The sequence below is a fragment of the Heterocephalus glaber genome, unplaced genomic scaffold, assembly GCF_053883595.1.
Source record: "Heterocephalus glaber isolate CG9 unplaced genomic scaffold, H.glaber_assembly_v1.0 deba00001451, whole genome shotgun sequence".
NCBI lineage: Eukaryota > Metazoa > Chordata > Mammalia > Rodentia > Bathyergidae > Heterocephalus > Heterocephalus glaber.
Genome location: NW_028258301.1, coordinates 8,185,032 through 8,208,588, shown reverse-complemented (window position 1 = coordinate 8,208,588; position 23,557 = coordinate 8,185,032). Strand labels below are relative to the sequence as shown.

General features: G+C 42.6%; 1 protein-coding gene across 46 annotated transcripts in view; it reads right to left on the bottom strand.

Annotated features, from left to right (window-relative positions):
* The window catches only part of Eri3 (ERI1 exoribonuclease family member 3), a 139,846-nt gene that overhangs the window by 105,425 nt on the left and 10,864 nt on the right, over positions 1 to 23,557 (bottom strand). For 28 of the 46 annotated variants that reach the window (XR_002391723.2, XR_002391722.2, XR_015452622.1 and 25 more), the window contains 2 exons: positions 19,341 to 19,618; positions 1,226 to 1,342 (listed from right to left, as the gene is read on the bottom strand). Coding sequence is in view for 41 of the 46 variants with exons in the window: in XM_087214801.1 (XP_087070927.1) it covers positions 1,226 to 1,342; positions 19,341 to 19,618 (395 nt within the window). In the remaining 5 variants the exon portion in view is untranslated. Of the gene's footprint in view, positions 1 to 1,225; positions 1,343 to 15,860; positions 15,941 to 16,812; positions 19,313 to 19,340; positions 19,619 to 21,447; positions 21,488 to 23,557 lie in introns of those variants that run through there. The other 18 variants (XM_087214802.1, XM_087214796.1, XM_087214793.1 and 15 more) reach the window with 10 other exon arrangements.

The window sequence follows — 23,557 nt, the reverse complement described above, 5'->3', positions numbered from 1 at the left end:
AAGGTACAAGCCGCACACGGAGGATGAAGAGTAGGACAAGAGAGCACTAGACTTTCAGGCCAGTGGAAGGCTCAGGTAGCTGACTGGTTTAAGAACTTCATGACCTTCCTATAAGGAAAGGGATTTTCTTCATCATCAAAATGGTAGTTTTTTAAAAGGGGCCAAAGAGGACAGATTAGCACCCTCTGGTGGCACAGGTAGTTTCAGGGGAAAGGGGGAAAACCAAGAAAGAAAAAGAGGGATCAATCTGAACATCACTAGTTAGAACAAAGAACTTAAGAGACTAACACCCAGGCAGATAGATACCAACAACAAAAGGCCCACTTCGCACAGTAGTAAACACTGCCACCAAGTGTAGAAGCAAACCTCAAGACCTTGCATCTGGGCTGAGCCAGCCACAGAGTCTACTGAGCCACACACCTTTGCCAGACAGTTAGTTCATTCCCCAGCCTCCTCTACACCAAACAGGCGGTGGGATTACTCAAGAACTTCTCTATCATTCACAGGTATAAAAGGTAGATCTCTAAATGAAGGCACAACGTTTCTAATGCACTTCAGTCCCAACAGAAACACTCATGCTTTCCCATTACCTCTATTAGCACATATGCTTAACCTGTGATTCCACTGCAGAATGAATAACATGATATATCACATGAGAAAGCAGTCACAGAAGCTTCTCCACACAATCCTGGGGGTCTGAACTTTTACCAGCTCTTTCCTTCTGCCAATGGCTCTTTTGAGCCTCCAGCAAACATCAAAATCTCAGTCCTAGTTTCACAATCTGTAGAATGGGGTCAGTACTAACTTACTGACAAAATAGCCAAGTAGAGCACTAGCCTAGTAAGGACAAGTCTGCCTTGCCCAGCCTGTCTTCTCTTTCATCAGCGTCAGAATATGCTTCTCACAAACTCAATCCACATTCCACATATGACCATCCTATTCCTAGACTCCAACTGCCCAGTGACCAGGAAAGGTAGAGATGGTACTGGAAGAAAACGTCAGAGAAGCTAGAGCAGACTGTACCACTGCTCTCCCTGGGTCCCCAGGGACCAAAATGACTCAAGTAGGGTCACAGACTGTAAGAAACCAAACTGCCAGACCTTAAGTACACTTGCCTTAACCTCTGATTAGACCTAAGCTTTTGCTAAGGGACCTGTAATAGAGCATTGGTGATCCCAAAGCTTCTCTCCCAACAGCCCTTGGTACCCACCTCCAGGGCCCTTACCTCTGTACAGAATGGGGTAAGCTGTGGATGGACTACAGGCTGGACATACATGTGAAAAGTAGACTCAATCTCCATGGTCCGGCCATTTAGCTTCAGGATGGGGAACTCAATGATTTCCTGGAATGTCAAAGACATAGAAAAGGAAGTAAGTTATTTTAATCAACCATTTCGAACAATAACTTCAAGTCAAAAAAGAATGACTGTCTGCAGCTCATTACTCTTGCCAGACCAAACCCAAGACTGAGCAAGATGGTACTAGTACGGTTAAAATCCAAACCTTTCCACGGCTAACAACCACACAGGCTCCAAAAACTGGACATGCCTCTCATCCCCACTGTTTGTGGAAAGGAGAGGGAAGACAATGGTGTATTCTTCCCCAGTTTCCTCAGTAGGTTCTCTAGCAGAAGCATGCTCATTTGAGCCTCTAAAAGGGGGACTTTTTCCCCTTACTCAGGTCCCTGTCCTAGAATGGATTTGGATCTCCAGCCACTTAAGACAACCAGCCATCAGACCAGTGCATAGATTTCCTTGAAGGAAGTTTAAACAGAGCCAATGTGTTTATTTACTAGTTTTTACAAAGAGAAAAAAAGTGATAAGAAAGCCAAAGACAAGGAGAAAACTGAACACAAGTAATAGGAGCTAGTGCCTCCTACCTCTCTTTCAGGCAGTACCCACCCTCCCCCCCTCCCCGCCCAATCACTTAGCCAGCCCTTCCCAGTCCACTGGAACGTAATGGAAGAGGAGGAGGAGTGACAATTTGTTTGGTGTCTCTAAGATTAATTTGTCTCCGTTATTTAATAGAGATGCACAGCACCAAGGTCCTGGTGTGCAAACAGGCTTGCAGAACGCTAGCTGCGCAGCACGCCTCATACATTGCTCCTGGGAAGGGAGGGAGGGACACATCAGGGAGGGGAGAGGGCAGGAGAGAGCACGCGCATACCAGAGAGAAGAGGGAAAACAAGGAGAGAAGAAAAAAAATATTGCTTTTTAATATTCAAAAACAGTTTGCAAAATTTAATCAAAGCAGAGGAAAAGCTAACATTTTTACCACTTTGACATTTTTATTAGCACTTTCATAAATTTTTAAAACATGAATGGAATTAGTTTACAACACAAAAAAACTGCCCTGAAAACATCTGGAAGAGACAAATAGGAAATAATAAAAAATAAATAAATAAAAGCAAAATTCTCCAAGTAAAATTAGTATGTGAAAAAGGCTTCCACTGCAGAGAAAGAAGGGGGGGCTTTGCCCACTCAGTGGCCCCAACAGTCCGCTCCAGTGGCGTCCCTACCCTAGTTCCCCCTGTTCTAGAGGAGACCTTTCCAGAATCAGTAAAATCAAGGCAAACTGGTTCTCTGCAGAGACAGCCTGGAAAAGTAACACTGCAGCTGATGACACCTGACTGCACTGAGGAAATGAATAAGGTGGGAAAACAAAAGAAGTAGTCAATCTCATGTTCCAGGAAGCCAGATATCCCTCCTCCCCCTCACCAAGCCAACATACCCACTAATACTGAGCTTATTTTTAAAGCATCTATTTCACCCCAACACATAACAGCAGGACTGAAAACCAAATCAAGGCAGTCAGGTTTCGTGCCAGAGAAATTCAAAGGTTCTGGTTGCCTGGCCTCCCTGGGCTGATCCCCCCAAGATGAGGAAACTAACAGGAGCTTATTGCCAGATACAGGAAGGGCAAAATGGCTGCAAGGCTGAGGGAGGGGGAAATGGAGAGGAGGCCCAGGTTGCTGCTTAGACTAGGTGATACCTCTCCTCCCAATGCCAAGAGAGGAAGATACAATTCTTCACTTTGCTAAGCATTTTATTCCCTATAAGCATTACAAAGCAGGCCAAGCAGAGGGGAGTTTTGCTCTGAGAAACAAATCTGACCACATACAACATATGCATTGCTTCTCCTAAAATACCAGATAGCCAAGATTTCTGAGATGTGGTTTATCTGAATCAGGCTCATTTGACTCCCAAATGTCTGACAAATCCTTCCTCCCCCACTAACTAAGAAAAACATTTCCCCCAAAAGAAAGAGCTCCATACTGGTGAGTTTGGCTGCCCTGGTGTCTAAGGAAGCAAATACAGCCAGTTCCTCACTAACAATGTTAGCTGAGCCCACAATGAAATTTAACCTGTGACACAACTGTACTTTTCATTTAAACTTTCATTTGGGGAGAGGCAGTGTTTGGAGACCTGCAGTTTGTCCTGCTAATAAAGACAAGTGTTTGGACCTTTAAGGATGCCATTCATCTTTGGCTTTTATTAAATTCAATTTTCTTAAGCCCATGATACATTATGAAATTAGGAGTTGACATTCCTCTGGAAACAAAAATATCTATCAAACATAAATAGGAAAAAAACCTCTATTACCAAGAATTTATGGCTTAAAGTTGATCTCTTTCCACTTTTTTACAAGCACATGGTTTGTTTTAGATATCTGAAATGCTATTATAGATCTGGAATTTCATTAGTATTTATTATAAAATAGTGCACGTTCAGCTCCTGCTCTGACCAGCACCAAGTCAGCATCCCCCAGCAGTGTCTTGGAAAACTTGGCCTTTGGATTTCCCCATTGCAGTTCAGTATTTAAACTTTCCTGCCACTGCCCTCCTCACTGACAGGCAGATGAAGTCAAACCAAGTGCTCAAAACTCAGTGTCTTCCTTGTTGCAGAGATGAAGAACAAGCCAGTCTCAGATCCATGCAAAAAAGGCACAGGACACCCCCCGCCCCCGCGTGCACACACATACACACACACACACACACACTTGGACACAAGGCACTGTACACATCAGTCTGGGCTAACCATAAACATACCTCTTCAACGTTGCCAGCCCATTGCCTAGGCCTACTCCCCAAGACCAAGAAGAGGGACTTTCAAGAGCCAGTCTCAGTCTCAACACACGACTCTGGAGGAGCCCTTCTTAGACAGCACTGGGAGGTGCTGTAACGATGAGGCACACACTAACATTAATTTGAGCCACTGAGGATGAAAAAGAGGAGCCACTGATAGAAGACTCTTCAAGGAACTCAGAGCAGATAGGACCTTACTGAAGCTTCTTACCATATTGTGCAGCAAGTTCAGACCTCAAAGCTCAGGCCCTAATAGTCCAAGCTCTGCACCTAGTTGGCACGATTTTGCAGCAAGTATACCTGAGTGATGTCAAACACTTCCCGGACAGTTGTTAGGTGATAATGATCACAGTCATAACCCCAACACTACAGGTCGATGGCATCAATTCCAACTCAAGGATCTGTGAAGATGTACCCAAGTGCCAGCTTCTAAGGCCAGTTGCTCAGACAATGAAACATTACTCTGCCCTTCACCTTTTCCCTCATCCAATTTCATTATTCGCCTAGGAAGAAGTTTTTCACAGGCAGTTAAGTGCTTAGGTAATCATACTGCTAGGAAAGAAAAATGAACCTGTATGTATTTACATGCCCCTAATAATAGTTTTGTGTAGGAACTACTTTGTGTAGGACTATCATACAGGTGTTAGAGTGGAATGCAGAGATAAGAGGTACCCTCTGTTCTTTGGAGAAGTGCAACCACTAGTGAGTGGAAAAGATGCGTGACAAGTCATGAACACTGTAGTATGATAAATACCTTAGTGGAGAGACAGTCAAAGTGTTATACATTTTTACTTACAAAAGTTGTGTTTTTAGCAGCATATGGAGGCACATGTCTGTAATTCCAGCACTCTGGGAGGCTGAAGCAGGACAATCACAAGCTCAAGCCCAGCCTGGGCAACTTAACAATTTAAGTGAGATCCTGACTCAAAATATGTAAGGGGGAGGGGGGGTGCTGAGCATGTAGCTCAGTGGGAAGGTCCTGGATTCAATCCCAAGAAAGGCCAAAAAAAGAGTGTGCTTTTATATATATCCCTATTTTAGCCTTATTAATCCTGGGAGCTAGGTCATATCATTATCACCATCAGGCTATAAGCCAATACTATTATGCATTTACATTTTACCAGGCAAGGGTTGAGTGTGGAAACAGACAAACACAATGAGACAGATGTACCACCTCTCTCTAAGATGTTCAGTCTGGGAAAAGGGAATAGAAGAGTTGATCTCCAACACTCTCCAACACATGTGAAGAATGAAATCATCTCTGTTCCACTTACTGTTTACTCTGTGGCAGACACACTGCTAACAGGAATGACCTTACTTAATCCTCCACATGACTCATGAGGTGAGAATCATTACTATCCTCACTTCACAAATAACAAAGAAGTTAAGTCATTTGTTTATGATTATACTGCTGGTAAGTGACAGCGCTGAGACTTCAAGTGGGGAAAAATAGGACTAGCAGCTTTTAAAGTCTGAAGGGTCATGAAAGTCTGATTCTCTTATTTCTGAAAGGCTACCCTATAGGGAACTCAGGCCACTATCTCCTGGAAAGAGAAGTCACTCTCAAATTGTAACAGCAACTGACGTGGACACCTCACGGAGCAAGTCCTACTTTGGATTGCTACTGAAAAGCCTCCAGTGTGGCTGCAGCAGCACAGATGGCACTAGGCTATGCACTCGGTGAGGCAGGAACCTTGGGCCTTCAGTTTGCCTCTCTGGCACCTAGCTCCCATTCAGGCACACAACTCTCACTTTCGACTTTTGTTGAGCAAATATATGAAAGAGCTAATAAATAGAAGATGGAAAAAAAGTGCCTGGCTCAAACAGAAAACAGTCTGCTTTCAGGGGACCTTCCACAAGATCAGGCAGGTGATCTATATAAGATGACAAAGATAGCAGAGAGTAGAGCCTGGATTCAATTCCAGATATATAACATTCCAAAACACTGTCTCCTAGATCCATAGATCCATCCACTTTCTCATCCTCAAGTGGGTTCCTCCCTCATGGGCTACAATCCACTAAATCCTAGTGTTACCTAGTTTAACCAACTGTCCAATTTGCCTAGGACCACGGATATTTGGGAACACAGGACTTTTAGTACTAAAACTGGGACAGCTGGTCACCCTACATCATTCACAAACTACCTATACCATTAAGTTCTCCAAAGGGAGAACAACATAAATCCAGGAAGTTTACTTGCTGATGGTAGATGGAACATAAACCCTAGAATTTGGATTTGTCAAAGTATCCAACGTTTCCCAGCTTATTGTTAACTACTCTCTCTTTCAACAAAATGCCAGCTGCAAAAGCTTTTTCCCTTGATATAAGTCAAATAAAAACGAAGAGTCAAGCAAATATGCATTTACCTTTACCTCTGTGAGTTCGAGCAGAGATTTTAAACCCAAGTGCTTTAAAATGACTCAACTAGGAAACTCAGTGATTATTTCCTTGATAAACTGGGGGCAAAACTGCAACAGCATTTCAAATGAAATCCCACACCCACTGTGAGTAGATGACAACAAATAATTGTAAGTTGTTTTCAGGATATTCATACTCCCTTCAACCAAACTGTCTGGATGATAAGATTGTATTTGAAGACAGAAAAATAACAACAAAAGGACTATAAGCAGAAAGGATTTAGACTACTGGAATTCATGAAAATTATTCCTAGGAGAACATTCAAGACGATTTTTGCAAAGCACAGATTTTCCTCTGCCTGAGCTAATTCTCCTATGGTCCTATCTGAAACTATGGAGTGAGTGCATCATTTTGCATGGCTTGCCTCTCTCAATCTAAGAAGATTGACATTCCCTCAATTTAGAAATGTTGTTAACAACTATCCCTCCCTTTCACCCTTTGAAGAAAATTCCAAACTTTGTGAGAGTTGAGCCCCTGTACCAGAAAGGTTTGATAAAATCCAAAAGCAGCATCCCACCACAAGGTAGAAAACCAGTACCTCACAAACTTGTGGGTTTTGTCAAAACACTTGTTTTCAGACAGAAGTCCCATGCAAAGGGGTGGGCCCTTTCTCCAAAGGATCAAGGAGCCTTCTGGCCACAGAGAACAAGGGAAGTTGGACAGCAGAAGTGAGGTTTGTACTGGACAGTGGAGCATGATTTGCTGAACAGTTTCTCTCTTGGGGAAAAAAAAAAGACATTTTATGCACAAGGAGCTTATTTCTTAAACAAACACTCATGGTTTTGATTTACACCACAGCCTGCTCCTAAATAATTTATGGCGGGTTAAATTTATTGCCGAGCCCTGGCTGGCTGCAAATTCGAATTGCCAAATAATTAGATTTTAGGGCAAAGCTTATAAATTACCCGTCGATTTGTCCGGACTTGTTTGTCAGTTGCTTTGTGCTTCAGGTCATCTTTGGCATTTGGCTGTTTGGGTTTTAATTGCTGATTTACACTTTGACAGATGAAAGCTGATGCTCGAAGTTTCAGGACAAGGAAGGGTAAAAAATTGGAGCTTTAAAAGGCTGATTTTTCACATGTATGTCCCCCTCTACCCATCTCCACAGACCCCAAAGCAATTACAATATATATTGAAAATAGACACTGCTATTCTTTATTGAAGGGGGTAGGGGCATAGAGTGAATTATAATTTACCTTTACTGAAATCTGAATTTTTCAAAAACACAGTACCAATAAGTGAAGGGAACCAAAAGTTGGGAACCATATCTTCATTCAGGGCTATGCACATCTGTGTCTCCCTCTATATACACATGATTCTAAAACGGCCTCCATTTAAACATTTTTACATACTCAAATGTAAATAAGTTCAGGTATCAGTGGCTTTTGTGAAGCTGGCCCTTGGAGTAGCAAACAACCAAATGATTTCTCTGTAGCCACCTGTATATATGTATCTGTCATATAATTAATTTAAACAAATATCAGGTCATGTGCAGAAGTCTCCTAAAGTCAGCATCAAGGGTAGGAATGGAAATGGAACAGCATGCCACGCCCAATTTACCATTTCAGCGGAAAAAAACGAATCTCTTTGGATAGTGCCCTGGCTCAATGCACTATAGCTTAATGGAAAGCCTGCAGGTTTTCTCTGAGCTCCCAGAGAAGTAGGGTCTGCCTCCCAGCCATCTGCTGTACCCCAATCACTTTCTATGAGGCTATGAGTCAGAATAATACTAGTACTAATTCTACTAATAAGAACTAACACATATAGCTATTACATGCCAGGCACTGTTCTGAGTACTTTAAAAAATAAGCTAATTTTCTACTCCCACAAGTCCTATACGATTGGTACTATTAACTGCATTTCCCCAATAGGGAAACTGAGGCATAAAGAGTACAAGCATGTTACCTAAAGTCATACTGCTTGTGGGTGGTAGAGACAAGACTCAAATCTGAACAGTCTAGTTCTGGAGTCTGTGTTTCTGGGGGTAGGGATGGGGGATTACTGGATATTACATCTAGAACCCAGAGCATTCACACTAAGCTACATCCCTAGGTCTTTCTAAGTTTTTGGATTTTTTTTTTTTTTTTTAATTTAGAGACAGACTCTTACTAAGTTGCCTAGCCTGGGCTTCAACTTGCAACCCTCCCAAAATGCTGAGATTATAAACATGCACTACCACACTCGGCTCAAGTCTTAATCACCGTGCTATACTGCCTCTCATCAAAACAGCGTCTACCTCGGCTGCCCTCTCTCTGGAGGCCCATAGTGTCCCTATTCTGGGACTTGAGTATATGCAGCTAAAGCCTATTCAATGTGTCACCTAAAGCGGGGGGGGGGGGGGGGGGGGGGGGAGCATGCAATTTGGTCAGGGTCACAAGATGAATTAGAGAGTAGGTTAAACAAAGATCATTTTTCAAATCAGTCCAAATACTACTCTAAAAATCCAGCAGCTGGGGATGAAAGAAAGAGGGGGTAATGGGTGATCAAGACAGAACCAGGCCCACACAGGCTGACACAGAAGTTCTGGTCAGTAACCCAGAGAAAGTGGTTGGGCTTTGGGAATTCCCACTCATCCCCAGGAACTGCTGCTGATATCTCCCCAGAAGACACCATTCCAATGAGTTAATTCATAGATTTCCCATTCTCTGCCCATCTGATGGCTAGAAGCCAGGACTTAGAAACAGTTATGCTGGGATAAGAGATTTGCAAAAGTCAGACCACTAAGCAGGCAATCCACAGACTGACATCCTATCCATGATGCACTGAACCCTCTTCTCATACGTTTGCTCTTGGGATCACATATCCTCAATCAGATGGCAGGAAATACTCACCATGCTACAAATGAGAAAGCTAAGGTAGTCAGTGGTCCTCAAACCATAGTCCCTCACAGGTATTTTTATCACTTGAGAACTTGTTAGAAATGCACATTCCTGGCCTCTCTTCCAGGTTTTCAGGACCAAAAGTCCTGGGGTCAACAATCCTGGTTTTAACCAGTCCCCCAGGTGAGTCTGATTCTCACTGAAGCTTAAGAACCACTAGCCAATCTAGAGCAGTGTTTCCCAGACTGAAGATCCTGTCAAACTGCACACTCTGCTTAGCTCTGGTGCAGAGCCCAAGGTTCAACACTTCCAACACATTCCTGGAACAGTAGGTGCTGCTGGAGCTCAGACCACACTGAATGAAAAGCTGTAACAGCCTAGGACATCTATTCTCAGAGAGGCACCAACCAAGTAAGAATCAGAGCCCAAGACTCCCGACACACACCCTCACTCACCTGCTATCAAGCAGCCAGGGCAATGGCTTTAGATCTGCCCCTTGGCTCTTGCCATCAGACATTTCATCCTCCTTGATACCAAGAACTTAGGGGCAAAAAATGGCATGTCACATCTAAAACTTAATAGAGAGAGCTGGTATATCCCTGACAAGGAACTACCAGCAAGAGTTCTTCTTGTAATGGCAATGCTTGCTCTCTTAGGAATACTGTTCAGACCAAGTCATCAGCTACCACCACAGTGCTCAGCACACTATCCTCTGAGACCTCCAGAAGAACATCTCCTTTCTGTCTAAACGGCCTATAAAGGAGGTTTGGGTACCTCTCCTATGTAGCCCTCCAGTTACAGACAAGCTAGGAGTTTAGCTAGTCTGTCTTACTGTCACTATTCCTGAGAAAGGTTTCTCTAACACTAGTCACAAATCTGGAACAAAATCACAGAAATTCCCACAGATCCCGGGACACCATTCCTTGTCTATGTCACTAATCACCCAATTCTACACCACCACCATGAACTTTCCTTTTGGGACTGGCCCTAGTCATATTACCTGTCCAGTGAATTAAAACCTTATCAAAATGGCATGTTTCATCTCAATCATGGACTCTTACTTCTCCCAACCCAACTATCAATCTCTTTCAGTTAATCAGTTGGCTTTTCAACGCTGTTAGTGCTAGAAAAACTCATCACATAAATGTAAGGCTGGGGGGGCTTTTTAAGTATTGTAAACACCCAGGATAAGAGGATAATCATCCCAATGGCTGGAAAAAGTGCCTGTGAACAAGTAGATATCATCGATGGACTCCATTTCCAGACACTGCAAACTCAAACCAGGGCTCTTGGTTTTATCACACTTTTGGAGGACAAGATTCCAAGCTTTCTAAGCTTATTATCATCTTATCCACCTAACCACCACTACCCATTTCCTTCAGGCCAATGGCCAAGCAGTGCCTTCAATAGATTCCAGAGGAGCAACTATCTACATTACTACTAAAGAACTCACCTATAACAGTTGTCGCTGGACACTCTCCTTCAAGTGGATCTTCAACTCAGAGTACCCCACTTATGACAATTTATGATTCTATACTCTGTTCCTCACCAAATCTCTTAGTACCCATGACTTCCTGGTAGCCCACAGAATTCAAAGGAAATATAAGCTACCTAAGAGAATGGTTCTCATGCTTTCTTTCCCAGCACACCTAAGGGGTACAACACATAACTTCACTCCCACTATCACAACCATAGTCCAGCCTACTAACATCTCTCTCAAGAAATGCACCTCTCTCCTCAAACAATGGATCCCACCACGTTTCTCTATGCCTATGTTTAACTCATTGGAACATCTTCCTCTCTGTTCCCATGAACTCTATTTGATATTTCTGTTTCTTCCCTTCCACTCAACAATTCATTCAAATCTCCTTTTCTGGCTCACTAACTTTGCTCCCAACCTTGCCATGGACTCTGCACTGGACTCTAGCAATAATCTCCAAATAAGGGCTCCTGCCAGCAGTTTAGCCCTTAGCTCGGCCCTAGGCTGAAATGACTCCCTAGGACTAGACACTGACCACAGCAATAGAAGAGAAGTGGGGCCACTCATGTAACAGATCGGTTCTGTCCCCTACACACCTTTAACTTCCTCCACAGGCCAACTACATGCAGGATCCACACATCATCCCATTCCAAGGCATCTCCACTTCAGAATTAAAGGATCCTGGATGTTTGATTTTCCTTCTAGTCTCTTCTAATTCTCTCAACCACTAACAAAGAGTTTTGCCTGTGGTTGCACTCAAGGCATACAACCCCTCTGCCCATGTTACCCTGCAGGGAGAAGGGGTGGGAACACTCTTGTCTCAAGCTTTTGGGCTATGGCTCAATTTTCACAACTACAGCTCAAAACTCATCACATAAATGTAAGGCTGTGGAGGCTTTCTAAGTATTGTGAACACCCAGGATAAGAGGATAAAAAATAATCATCCCAATGGCATCTTCATCAAAATGATGTGGGATCCTTTTTCCCAATGAGACACTGTGATGCAGAAAGCATATCCTAATATCAGTTTCCTCACATCAAATATTTGAGATCAGTCTACAAAAGAAATATAATTAAGAAAGGACAGAAAAAATAAGACAGGATGGGGATAAGGAAAAGGAAAGCCTATGGACTTTATAAAAAATTTTTCAAATTTCACTCCCCCTCCTCACCCTCACCAACCTGCTGGCTTGCTTTCAATGGCTGAGTACTTGTTGTTGGGGCTCAGAGGGGGTTCCACTTCCAACCCCAAGCCCTACAGTCCTTGCAATCTTCTCTTGTTACCCAGACCCTCCTACCTTTGTTAATCCCTCCTTCCACATCCCTCTCAATGTTACCCAGCCAGCCAATCCACTGTGGTTTTATTGTTTGTTTGTTTTGTTTCTGGTACTGCAGATTTAACCCAGGTCTTTGTACTGAGATACATCCCTAACCCTTTTTATTCATGTTGAGACAAGGTTTCCCTAAACTGCTAAGGTCCCCATGCTGGGCTGGAAAGTGTGATCTTCCTGCCTCAGCTTCCCAAAGTACCTGCATTATAGGCACTTCCCACCACACCCAGCCATTTACCTGTTTGAAAGGTCTAAACTTCCCTAGCTATTGAAGATGGGTCCTACCAGATCCAAATCCAAATTCCCAGTTGTTTTGGGAAAGGAGGAGGTGTAATGTTATTCTTCAGCTATTATCTCTCCCAAGAGACCTAGCAGTCTGCCCAAATGCTACCTTCAGTGACAAATGAGGTGTCAGAGTAGCCTCCCTGAGAATGCCTCAGCTCACATATTTCCACTTTTTGACTCTTACCCTTTCTGCCCAGACTTTATTAGCTCAAACTCTCTTCAGCCACTTCTAGACTTCATACCCTTATTCATAGCATCCCAGTAAGACCTCATAGCTTGAATGTGAGAAATACCTTATAACTGATACAGATAATCCAACTCACTCACTAGATTCAAAATCTCCATTCTTCTTCTCCTTCATTTTCAACATTCTCACAAACACACCTGTAACTGAGGTCAGTGTTTACAGACTTAGGCCAATTCATCCTGCTTTACTCTGTGAGCACCTTCTTTTATCCCTGCTGCAACAGTTTTAAGAGGCCTCATATGTATGTGACCCTGTCAGTCTCCTATATTTCTTACAAAATAATCCAAAATCACTTCCTCCTACACACTATAAGCAGGGCTGATCACTCCGATCCTTTATACCCTTACTGCACCAATAATGGAAGTTATCAAGTTGGCTGATGGTGGTCACACTTATGCCCACGCTCCTCAACTCTGAGCTCCTTGAGGGTAGGGACTATTTCTTCCTTGTCTTTATATCCTGGTAGTTAGTATCCAAAGAGCAAAAAGTGGTCTTTTCATTTCCTCTAAGGTGGTTACAATAAGGTCCTCCCTATTCCTTTGCCAATTTAGTTGGTTTTGTCATGTCCAACAAAAACTTTAAAAGGCAGCTCAGTGTCACTGTTATTTTACAATCCCTGATTTCATTCACCATTTATCAATGGTTCTATTCTTCAGAGCTCTTCCTTACCACCAAACTTAGCCCTGTGCTTAACAAAATCTGCATTCCAACAGCTGTCTGGGCCTTGGAAGGCCACTAAGATAATAAGAGGCTAGGGGGGATGTTTCCTGATTTGCACTAAATTATGTGGTGATTTTGTTACTAGTGACCCAGTCCTCCCCAAGGAAAATTCCTGGCCCTACCCCCACACAACTCCACAGGCTAACTATACACCATGGCAGCTTAAAGGTATAAACCCTAGAGAAGGTAGAGAAGCAGTCTGAACAGAGCAAATAAACCCACTTCGATTGTGCCTCTGCTATGCCAAACACACAAGGCAGCAGTGCCATGCATCAGTGCTTCATTCCCCAAGATGTATATTTTACTTCTACATTGCTATGTCTGCTCCAAATAAAGAAGGGCCCTTTGGCTTTCATAGTTACAACATGGCCAAGACCTGGACACAGCAAATGCTTGTTCCCATTCAGGGAGCACTAGTTGGAGGGGTGGGGGATGATTCAGGGGACCACCAGGAAAGAGCACTGGGGAGGGGGAGGGGGAAGCACCACATTTATGGAGCCAGTGGCAAAAAGGACAAAAGGACCTAGTGCCCATCCCATTCCCACCACCATCACTAGCCACCAATAGCAGAATTCATTTATAGTGACCCTGGAAGAAGAGATGTGTTAAAGGAGAGATAGAACTAAAAAGAAAGGTAATAACTATTCTGATGGGCAGGGGGAAAATTATTCTAGGAGTCAGAAGCCTGTGCAAGAACACTTACGGCTCACACAGTCATCATAACTCAGCCCCCTCAAGCATTTTGTGCTCTGCTTATGGTGTTAACTTTAATGTCTTAACATATAACACCATCCACACTAACACAAAATACTACACACGCCAGATGAGGCTGAGTTATAGTTGCTGTGGGAAGCATAACTTTGAATTTCCTGATTTGGGTGCATTTAATCTCAACCATAATGTTACATTAACGTCGGTTTTGCATTTCATTTCCTAGTTTAGAAGAATAGCATCAGCACCTTCGCCTGTTTGTACAGAAAGAAGTACAGGCTGACCGGGGCCACAGGCAGAGGAACCAAAATCCAACAACTGGGCTCTCTTGTAAAAACTCTGGCCCAATCTCTCCCTCTTGGAGCAGCTGCAGCCAGGGCAAGCTAACAGGGAGGGAAGGTTGAGTTCTTTCCAGGGCACTGCCTTTCTGTCTACTTGGAGACTGCAGGAACCAAGAGCAGAGAGAAGGAGACAAGCTAAATATGGAAGAAAGAGCAATATTTATGTAGGTTTTGGGGATGGGGGTTGGGACTCTTGTTTTTCAGCCTTGAATTAGGAGAAAGGGGAATCAGTGTAGTTTGACTGGTAGGGAATCTTAATCAATTTCCTGTAAAGTTTTCAAAAATGTATCCTTCACAAAAGACTGGCCATGATGTACCAGCTTTAGGTCATACTGAAATCTTCCAAACGTCTCTTTTATATTATTCCTTCTCCTGTCACCATAAACCCTTCCCCCACTCTACTCTCCAAAAATAGCTCAGCATCTGGACAATTTTCTATAAACGAGAAACTCCTTTACTCATAGTTCTAACTCAAAATGCAGATGGAGTCTCTTCAAGGTTTCTGTAAAAAGAAAAAAGCCCCCGTGGACAAAGACCAAACATTAGAAAACCTCAACCCCAAAGGTCATTTTTCTCCAAAGTTATGGGCACTTGAATACAGATTAGAAGGAAAACAGTAGGCAGGGCTGCTGTAGAGCAGTGAGCAAAACACTACCCAGGAGGCTGATGGACAGCCAGACAGGACTGGGGAGGGACGAAGGCAGCAGCCAGGACATGGCGGCCAGGACATCAGCTCCTCAGATGGGGAGAGCTGGGCTGCCCCTCCCTCCCTGGCCATCCAGTCAGTTGGGGTTACTTCCTCCTCCCCACTCGCTGTGGCCTATACCTCATTTTCCTCACTTACATTTGCTTTGGTCTCTTCTGAACACTGAGGTGGTGAGAAAACTTGCCCTGAGGTTAAAGACGCACAATTAAAGATCCCACCGAAGCTTTCAGGCTGCTCTCTGGGGCTCAGGGTCATAACAACCATCATTCAATGCACATCCACACCAAAATGAGCAATGTGAGCTCCAGCTAGTAAGGACAAAGGAGCCATGATTCTCCTAAATCAAATAAAAAATCTACTTCTGTATCAGAAAACAATTTCTAAAACAAGAAAGGTGCCTCTAAAACATTTTAGTATATGTGCTGCCGAAGCAAGCACCATCTAAAACATTTTAAACAATTTAAATTAACATTTAAGTGAAAAAATGTTTTCCAATGAAAAAGTCTCATATTCAACCAATACTTATCATGTTAATCTGAATCAAAACATGTAAAAAAGATAAAATGAGGTCAAAAACCAGAACACAAAAGCCTATTACTGGCAAATCAACCACTCCAGTTTCACCTAGCTGAACAAAGTACAAAAATAAACAACAAAAATGATGACAAATGGAAAATACCAGATGTTTTACCATATTTATAACCAATATTGTTACTCACCTAAGTACAACAGAGCTTATACCTGTTAGTTTTTTGTGATGGCATTCCTTTAGGATAGTCATAAGCTGACTCAGGGACTTCTGAAAACCAGAGGCAGATGAGAAAAATGATCCCATGCCAACCTTCCAAACAAGACCTGGCCCAAAGCTTGTTTCTGCCTCTTACACATTCAAAGGCATGACACACTCCAGAAGAATCAGAAGTGTACTATGCAGAGATCCAGAGTACTGAAAGCTCCTGGGAGCTGGTCAGGAGAGGAGCTAGGACCGTTCTCAGTCATGATTCCACTCCCACATGCGGGAGGCACGCCATAAAAAAACCTGTCAGGTGGACAGCCATCATGCCATTCTGAGATCAGGAAAGCTGATGGAACTTGCACACCAAGTTCTTGTCCTTTTACTATCTCTTCTGGAAGTTCCTTTTTACTCCAAATCTCAGTCTTTCCTACTTCCATTTAAATTCACTTGTTTGTCTTTATGAAAATGAACAGCAAGTTATTACTATGCTTCTAGGAATAATTACTCCCTAAATGATGGAATTATTTAAAATGGATAAGAAATCAGCTTCCAAAACTATATTCCATTTCTTTCTTACTAAGTTCTATTTTTTTTTTGCTTGTAATTATTTTTGTTTCTCTTATCCTAAACTTTTCCAATTTCCCTACTTTCCTTGCTGACCAGAAGACCTAAACAGCACAGAGGATCTAATGAGAACGTGACCTATGATGACTTCATTGGGAGGATACTGCCCTGTCTGGGACTGAAGACTTCTCTAATCCATCTTCTAAGCTTAGTCTGAATCCTATCAGGATCTTGCTACCAGCACCCCTTAAAGAAGATCAGGGGGTAGTGGGGCTGTAAATTGCCACTACAAAACAAACCTTAAACTATCTATCCCCTTCCTGAGAGTGGAACAAGGGTAGTTCAACAAAGGTTCGTAGCCCTAAACTCACCTGCCCACCTGTTGATCACAGCATCGTAGAGGCTTAATGAAGTTGAGATGCATTAATTTGTCGCTTGCCCTAGATCCACTCAAATCCATCACTATGTCACAGCAAGAAGTTAAATTGATCTGACAAGATTTGCTCTTCTTCACAAACCCATGTAAGTTATTATTCAGTACCCATGCTCTTCTAGATGTTTGCTGATTATCTGACGATCAGGTCAAGTATCTTCTCTGGAATCACAGTAAACTAACAGGTCTATAATTTCCAAGATCATTCGTATTCCCCTTTTAAAGATAAGCAAGACAGCAAATGATCCTTCCTGAGTTCTCTAAAGCAACAGCTAATGCTTTGCTAATAATCAACCAGGGCAGCCAATTCCTTAAATGCCCTTGGAATCACATCATCAAGGTTCATTGATTCTGGAGATAATCTTTAATCTGGCTCTGAAGCTGGCAAACATGAAGCTCTAACTCAGCCTGGGTCTAGAAAGTCTTGGTAAGTCTGGGAAGAAAGTTGGTGGTACAAGTGATTTAATCTGTACTGCATTATGTCTTCAGCATTGCCACAAATAAATAAATAAAAAAGAACAATGCCCTTGAACAAGAAATGAAAGGTGACACAGACCAAACTGAGACATTAACCAGGCTCCAACTTCAGGAATTTAGCAGGACCCTCCACCAGACAAGGGAACAGAGCTACATAATGATCGGAGCTTATAATCTAACTGTGAAGATAAGAAGCATACATCCATAAGCATGTGCCAGGAAGCAGGAAGCAGCAAATGCCCTAATGGAGAAGTCAAGCAATTATGAAGGTTCAGAAGAAGGACGAATCATATGCAGTAGAGACATGTTAGAGAGTAGACTCATGTCCCACTAAGGCTTACTCAGTGACTGAAACCTAACCTGTAAGGGAAATAATAATAATAATAATAAGATATGGATCACAGAGTCCCAACTTGGGAGACTATACAACCAAAAGCCAGCCACAACCCACCACTCAGGCAGGCCCACCATGCCAGAGAAACTTCAGTAGCTAGATGAGGCAGAGAAGATGATGCTAGAGCATAGCCAGGAGCAAGAAGCAGAGAAAGCAAGTGTGGCTTGGGTAGCTCCCAAGCTGTGTTCCCTTTCATTCAAAGTTTCTTCTCTTGGGGCATTATCCTCATCCAGCCCCTGTCCTCCAAGGCCTCAGTAGGCCTGATTCCAATGCCCCAAAGGTAAACCACTGCTTTAACAGAGAATAAAGAGGAGAGGAGAAATGAAACAGGGGTTGTGGTATCTGCTTCAAGTGAAATAATACACCATTTTAAAGACAAATCCCTTCCTGGAAAAAACAACCATGAAAAATGAAGCCGGTTTATCTCTGGATGGACTCCACTATTCCCTCCTTCCCAAGTGCCCAATGCTGAGGTTCTCTTCTCCCCATCCTGCTTACTAATGAAAGTTGTTCCCTGATCAACATGTCTACGTATTAAATTACACATTCTATAACAGGGAAGAGTGAGTCCTACATCCAGTATACCCAAAGCTCTCACATTACAACAAATTGCCCATCAAGCCCCCAATCATTTCCTTAAAGCAAATACCAAGCACCTCAATGGTACCCTCCAGTTTCCTCTCTGCTGGTAATCCAAGCTTCCTAGCAGCCTTACCTTTAAAGGTAAAAGGTCTTTTACACAGTAGGTAACTAAGGAAAAAAAGCAAGCTAAGGAATCTACCTTTCCAACAAACCAACAATGGTATTTGTTCAGGTTAAACACCATAACACATCATCCCAAAACTTGTGGCTTAACGTACCAATAATCACAGTTATTCTGAATCAGGAATTTAGGAGTGGCTCAGGTGGCTAAGGGTCTCTCCTGAAGTTGAAGTCAGATGCCCAATGGGGGTGTATTCATCTGAAGGCTTGACTAGGGGTGGTGGATGCACATGACTGGCAAGTTGATACTGGCTTTTGAATTAGAGCCTCAGTTCCTATACGCATCTGCCTCTACAGACCTGCTTAAGTGGCCTTGTAGTAGCATGGCAGCTACTACTCTGGCTTCCACCAGAGCATGTGATCCAAAAGACCAAAGCAAACTGCTGTATTTTTTTGTAACTTAGCCTCAGAAATCACATTGTTTCCTCCACTATATTCTATTCCACTATATTCTATTGCTGGATGTGAATACCAGGAGGTAAAGATCACTGGAGGTCATCTTGGATGCTGGCTACCACGTACTCCTTGAAGAACTAGCAGCAGTGGCAAAAGGAAAGAAAGAAATGGAAAAGAAAAAAGAAGAGAGAGAAGGAAATGTTTTCATCCCCAAAAGCTGAGGCCAAAGAGAAACAATATGCCTAGTTCTCCCCCAGAGACTCTTCAGTCTACCTTGCCCTAGCATACCTGGATCAAGTCCCGCCTCCTAGAACTCCAGATGAGAAGTTAAAAGCCAGGAAGATATGAGAAAATACCTCTGAGTCCCAGGAAGCAAGACTCTCCTCCCTCCCTCCTTGCCCACCCCACCTTTTCTGAAGCAATGAAACAAGAGTTACCTGAGGATGAATCTGTGGCTTGTCACACGTGGCCTCAAAGTCCAGCACTAAAAAGTAGTGATACCTCTGGGGAGGGAAGGACACCATTGCCGCCATGGATGCGCCAAAGCCGTGAGCCGCCAGCTTTCTGGTGGATATGGAGCAGAACTCCGGAACACCACAGGGAGAAAATAAGTGGGAGCCCAGCACTTTTCTTGCTCTTGAAAGTAAATATGAAGAAAATCGAGCTGCTCCAGTCTGTAAAGGTGCTAGCATTGAACATCCAGAAGCATCTAAAACTTAGGGGAGGAAAGTTAAAAAAAAAAAAAAAAACAGCCTGGGTTACTCCCCTCCCAGTGTGGTCCTATTCCATCTAGTCTTAGTTGTCAAGAATATCCATGCAATATAAGCCACTCCCCAATGTTTCTGGACCCTTTTCTAAATCACAGTATTCATTACTAAAGTTCAAGACCCTAATACCAGCACCTGCAGCATTTTTACAGTTCTGACTCTCCCAGATCCTTCTCAAAACAATATGCAAAACTGGCCTTCATTTTTAAATGGAGCTCTAATTCAAAAGAGAGCAGAGAAAAATCCTGTGGTCATTTCTCTGGTGACCACAGTTAACTTTCAAGTTAAAGAGTCCCAAAGCAACATGAAATGACCCAGTTGCACAATCAGTCCCAGGAGCTAAATAGACTAAGACAAACATCAGGAAATGCCCACAGCTCTCTCCTCAGCTCCACTGCCTGCCATGTGCCCTTGGCTCTCCTGTCTGTGTCTGATATCTCCATACACCTTCCTCCCTTCTCCCAACCTGAAAGTGTAAAAGCAAATAAAGTCAATCCCAGAGGAGTGGGCTTAGGACACTCTGGGGATTCCCCAACCCCCACACTAGCCAGCAACACCCTGAGGCGATAGATGAACAAGGCCTGGAGAGCGCAGCTGGCAACAGCCTCAGGCCTCCTCATTTTCGGCCTTGAGTCTCACTTTCTCCTAGGGGCCATGAATGGCCCTGAACAACTGTGAGACTTTTTAAATAGGGAAGGAAAAAGAGAAAACCCAGATGTGGCAGTAATGGGAGCATTGCTAAAAGTCTAGTAAAGTGTTCTGAGTGAACATGTGCAAAAAAAACAAAGAAAGAAAAAGAAAAAATTCCAATCACTTTTCCTGTACATTTTCCCTTTAAATTTGCAGTATGTCTGTTCATCAGAGGACTAAATACTATATAAAAATCAAAGTCTAAGTTTTACTCACAAATAACTTCAGCACCCTCCCTCAAAAGGAAAAAAGTAGAAATTATGTGTCCTTCCCAGTTTTATACTCAATACTCAAATTTCCCTTAACTTTAATCCTCAAACACCAAATCTTACCACCCAATACAGAAATGGCCAGTTTATGCTTCCTGAAGTACCCTTCCCACAGAACCAAAGGCTTGCCTCTGAGTGGAAGCAAGTGAGCACCAGGCTCCCTCCACACAGGCTGGGGGGCAGTGCCCTGTGAATTCCAGGACATACTCAAAGGCACTGAACTTCACTACTACCTGAGCAGAAAAGGACAATACCAGGTATCACTTCTCAGCTCTCTCATGACTCACTAAATGAGTCACAGTCATTTGCCTGCATAGTTATCAAGATATATGCTAGTGTGGGTATTCAAATTCCCTATCCCTATACTAAGATGTCATGGGGACTGTGTGCAGACCAAAAGAAATCTTAACTATGTTCTTCATGGATCCTGCACAGGCACAACGCTTTTTACCATTGCTTTAGAGCCTCCCTGCAAAAGCAGCCCAAACTCCTCAGCCCAGGTAGACAAAGGCAATATCTCTTTGAAAGTCAGAATCCAAAATAACTCATCTCTTCACCTACTCCTGAACAGTAAGGGAAACCTTACTGAGATGGAACATGAGTGTGCTCACTCACCCATTCCAGCCTTAGAACTCTTCTCAAATTCCTCAAAGTCAGACCATGTACAAGGACTTTTAAAAACTCTTAATGTTTCTCAATTTGTCTACAGTAAATATAGTATATATAGTCAACCTGACCCTGTCTGCCAAATACCCCAGGCAATTAAGCTTCTCGATGAACAAAGGCTTCCAGGTTTCAGTCCTGACTTTACCACTTACCAACCACAGCACCTTGGGCAAGCTCTGTTCAATTCCTCTCCTGTAAAATGACAATAGTAACAGTACCTACTTTAAGAATGAAATGAGACAACACTTGTAAAGCACTAAAAAGTGTCTAGCATCTAACGGCTCAGAAAATATTAGCTTAATATTATAACTACTACTATCCAATTGGCTATGCCAACCTGGCCGATCCTGGATCCCCATAATTGGAGTCTCTAAGTCCAATAATATGTAAGGCATCATACGGAGTTACATCAACATCTCCTGCTCTAGACCTCCCCTAGGTCATTCCATTATCTATCTATCTATCTATCTATCTATCTATCTATGTATCTATCTATCTCCTAACTCATCTATGGACAACACATTGATGTCTAGAGGTCTTATTGCCTATAAGCCTTGTTTTCCCACCTGATTTCACCTACATCAAAAAGCATCTCTTTTAGAAAAATCTTAAGAACAGACCTTAGGAAGCTAACCCTCCACATGTCAGTAGTCACTGGGTCCCATACTTCCTTGACTTATAACAACCCAAATTCAGCCCAAGTGAAGAAAGAGAGTAGCTATTTCTCTTTCCTGAAAAAAATTCAATCCTAAAGCCATTAAATGCAGCAGGAGAAAGCAAGTATCTGTACCAGCTGGGAGAGCCAAAAGGGTAAGGGGTGCGTCAGAGCCCAGGCAGGGTGAAGGCGGCATCTATGAAGAGGTGGGAAGCTGTAAAAACATGTTAGACCAAGGGTGGGTGTGGAGGGCATTCACAATGAGGGTGGTCTAATGTATAAAAGAGGCAATCATGAAGGGTAAAGGACAGTGGCCAGCAACGGGAGATGAGTTAAATACGGAGGAACTGAGCAAAGTGTGTATATCAAGGATAACGAGAACCAAGTTTCTCGCTGTTAGGGAAATGACTTAAAATATGGAAATAAAGAAAATCTGTGATGAGAGATTGAAATTGGCAGTTAAGAGTGAGATCTCATGGTTTCTGATACATATATGGATATATAATTGTAGATGTAAATATAAATACTGTATGTATATTTATATATATAAACATTCCTCATTTAACAACCAAGTTCCAGTCCTGCGTCTAGGTCATTAGGTGAACTGGTTGCTAAATAAGGAACTGTATATATATATATATATATATATATATATATATATATATATAGTATGTACATTACAATATTCAGAATGAAGAAACAGTCAAAGGAAACTCCAACTTGATGACTTTGCTTTTATCTGTATAACAGAACATAAAAATATAGTACTGTAATGTACAGTACAACCAGCAAAAATTATAACACAAGATGTACTGTACCAAAAAAAAGACACTGAGGCTCTATAAACAAGAGGTACAGAAACACATGAAAAAAAAAAGACAGGTTGTAAGTCTGAGTAGCAGGTTCTAAGTCCAAACAGCATGCCTCAGTCACAAGTCCGAACAGCAGTTAAACAGGTACGCTGTTAAATGAGGAATATCTGTTCTCACACACAAATAGATCCACATATGCATATAAATTTTTCAGCTCTGTCTAAAGAATAGTCAGAGACCAGCAACACTCAATAGCAATGACCACACCTAACACTCTGTTGCCTTCTAAATACCATTCTCCACTGAAAGAACCAGAACTCCTTGGAGAAATGGCTGATTCCAGACTGTGGTAGGTTAAAAGTACAAGACAAGCTTGGAACATCCTGTTCTACCAGAAAGCGAGAAATGCTCAAAGAAGTATGGGAACATACCAAAAGGACACAAAGACACCTCAAAGGGACTCCCACTGACCAATAAATAATGGGCATAATGGAAAATAAGGCACTGAAGCAACTTAGAAACAATGAGTCCATAAATAAATAAATATAACTAAATTTTATCAAGGGATATTTAAATAGATTCATTGTACTGTATCGCCCCACAAATTACTTACCAATTATAACAGGAAGTAATCTTATAATGGAGAAGCCTAGCAGACATCACTTTAATCCACTGATCAAAAATAAACATCAATTCCAGGCATGTGCGCATGGTAGTGCACACCTGTAATCCCAGCACTTGAGAGGCTGAGGCAGGAGGATTGCTGTGAGTTTGAGGCCAGCCTGGGCTACATAG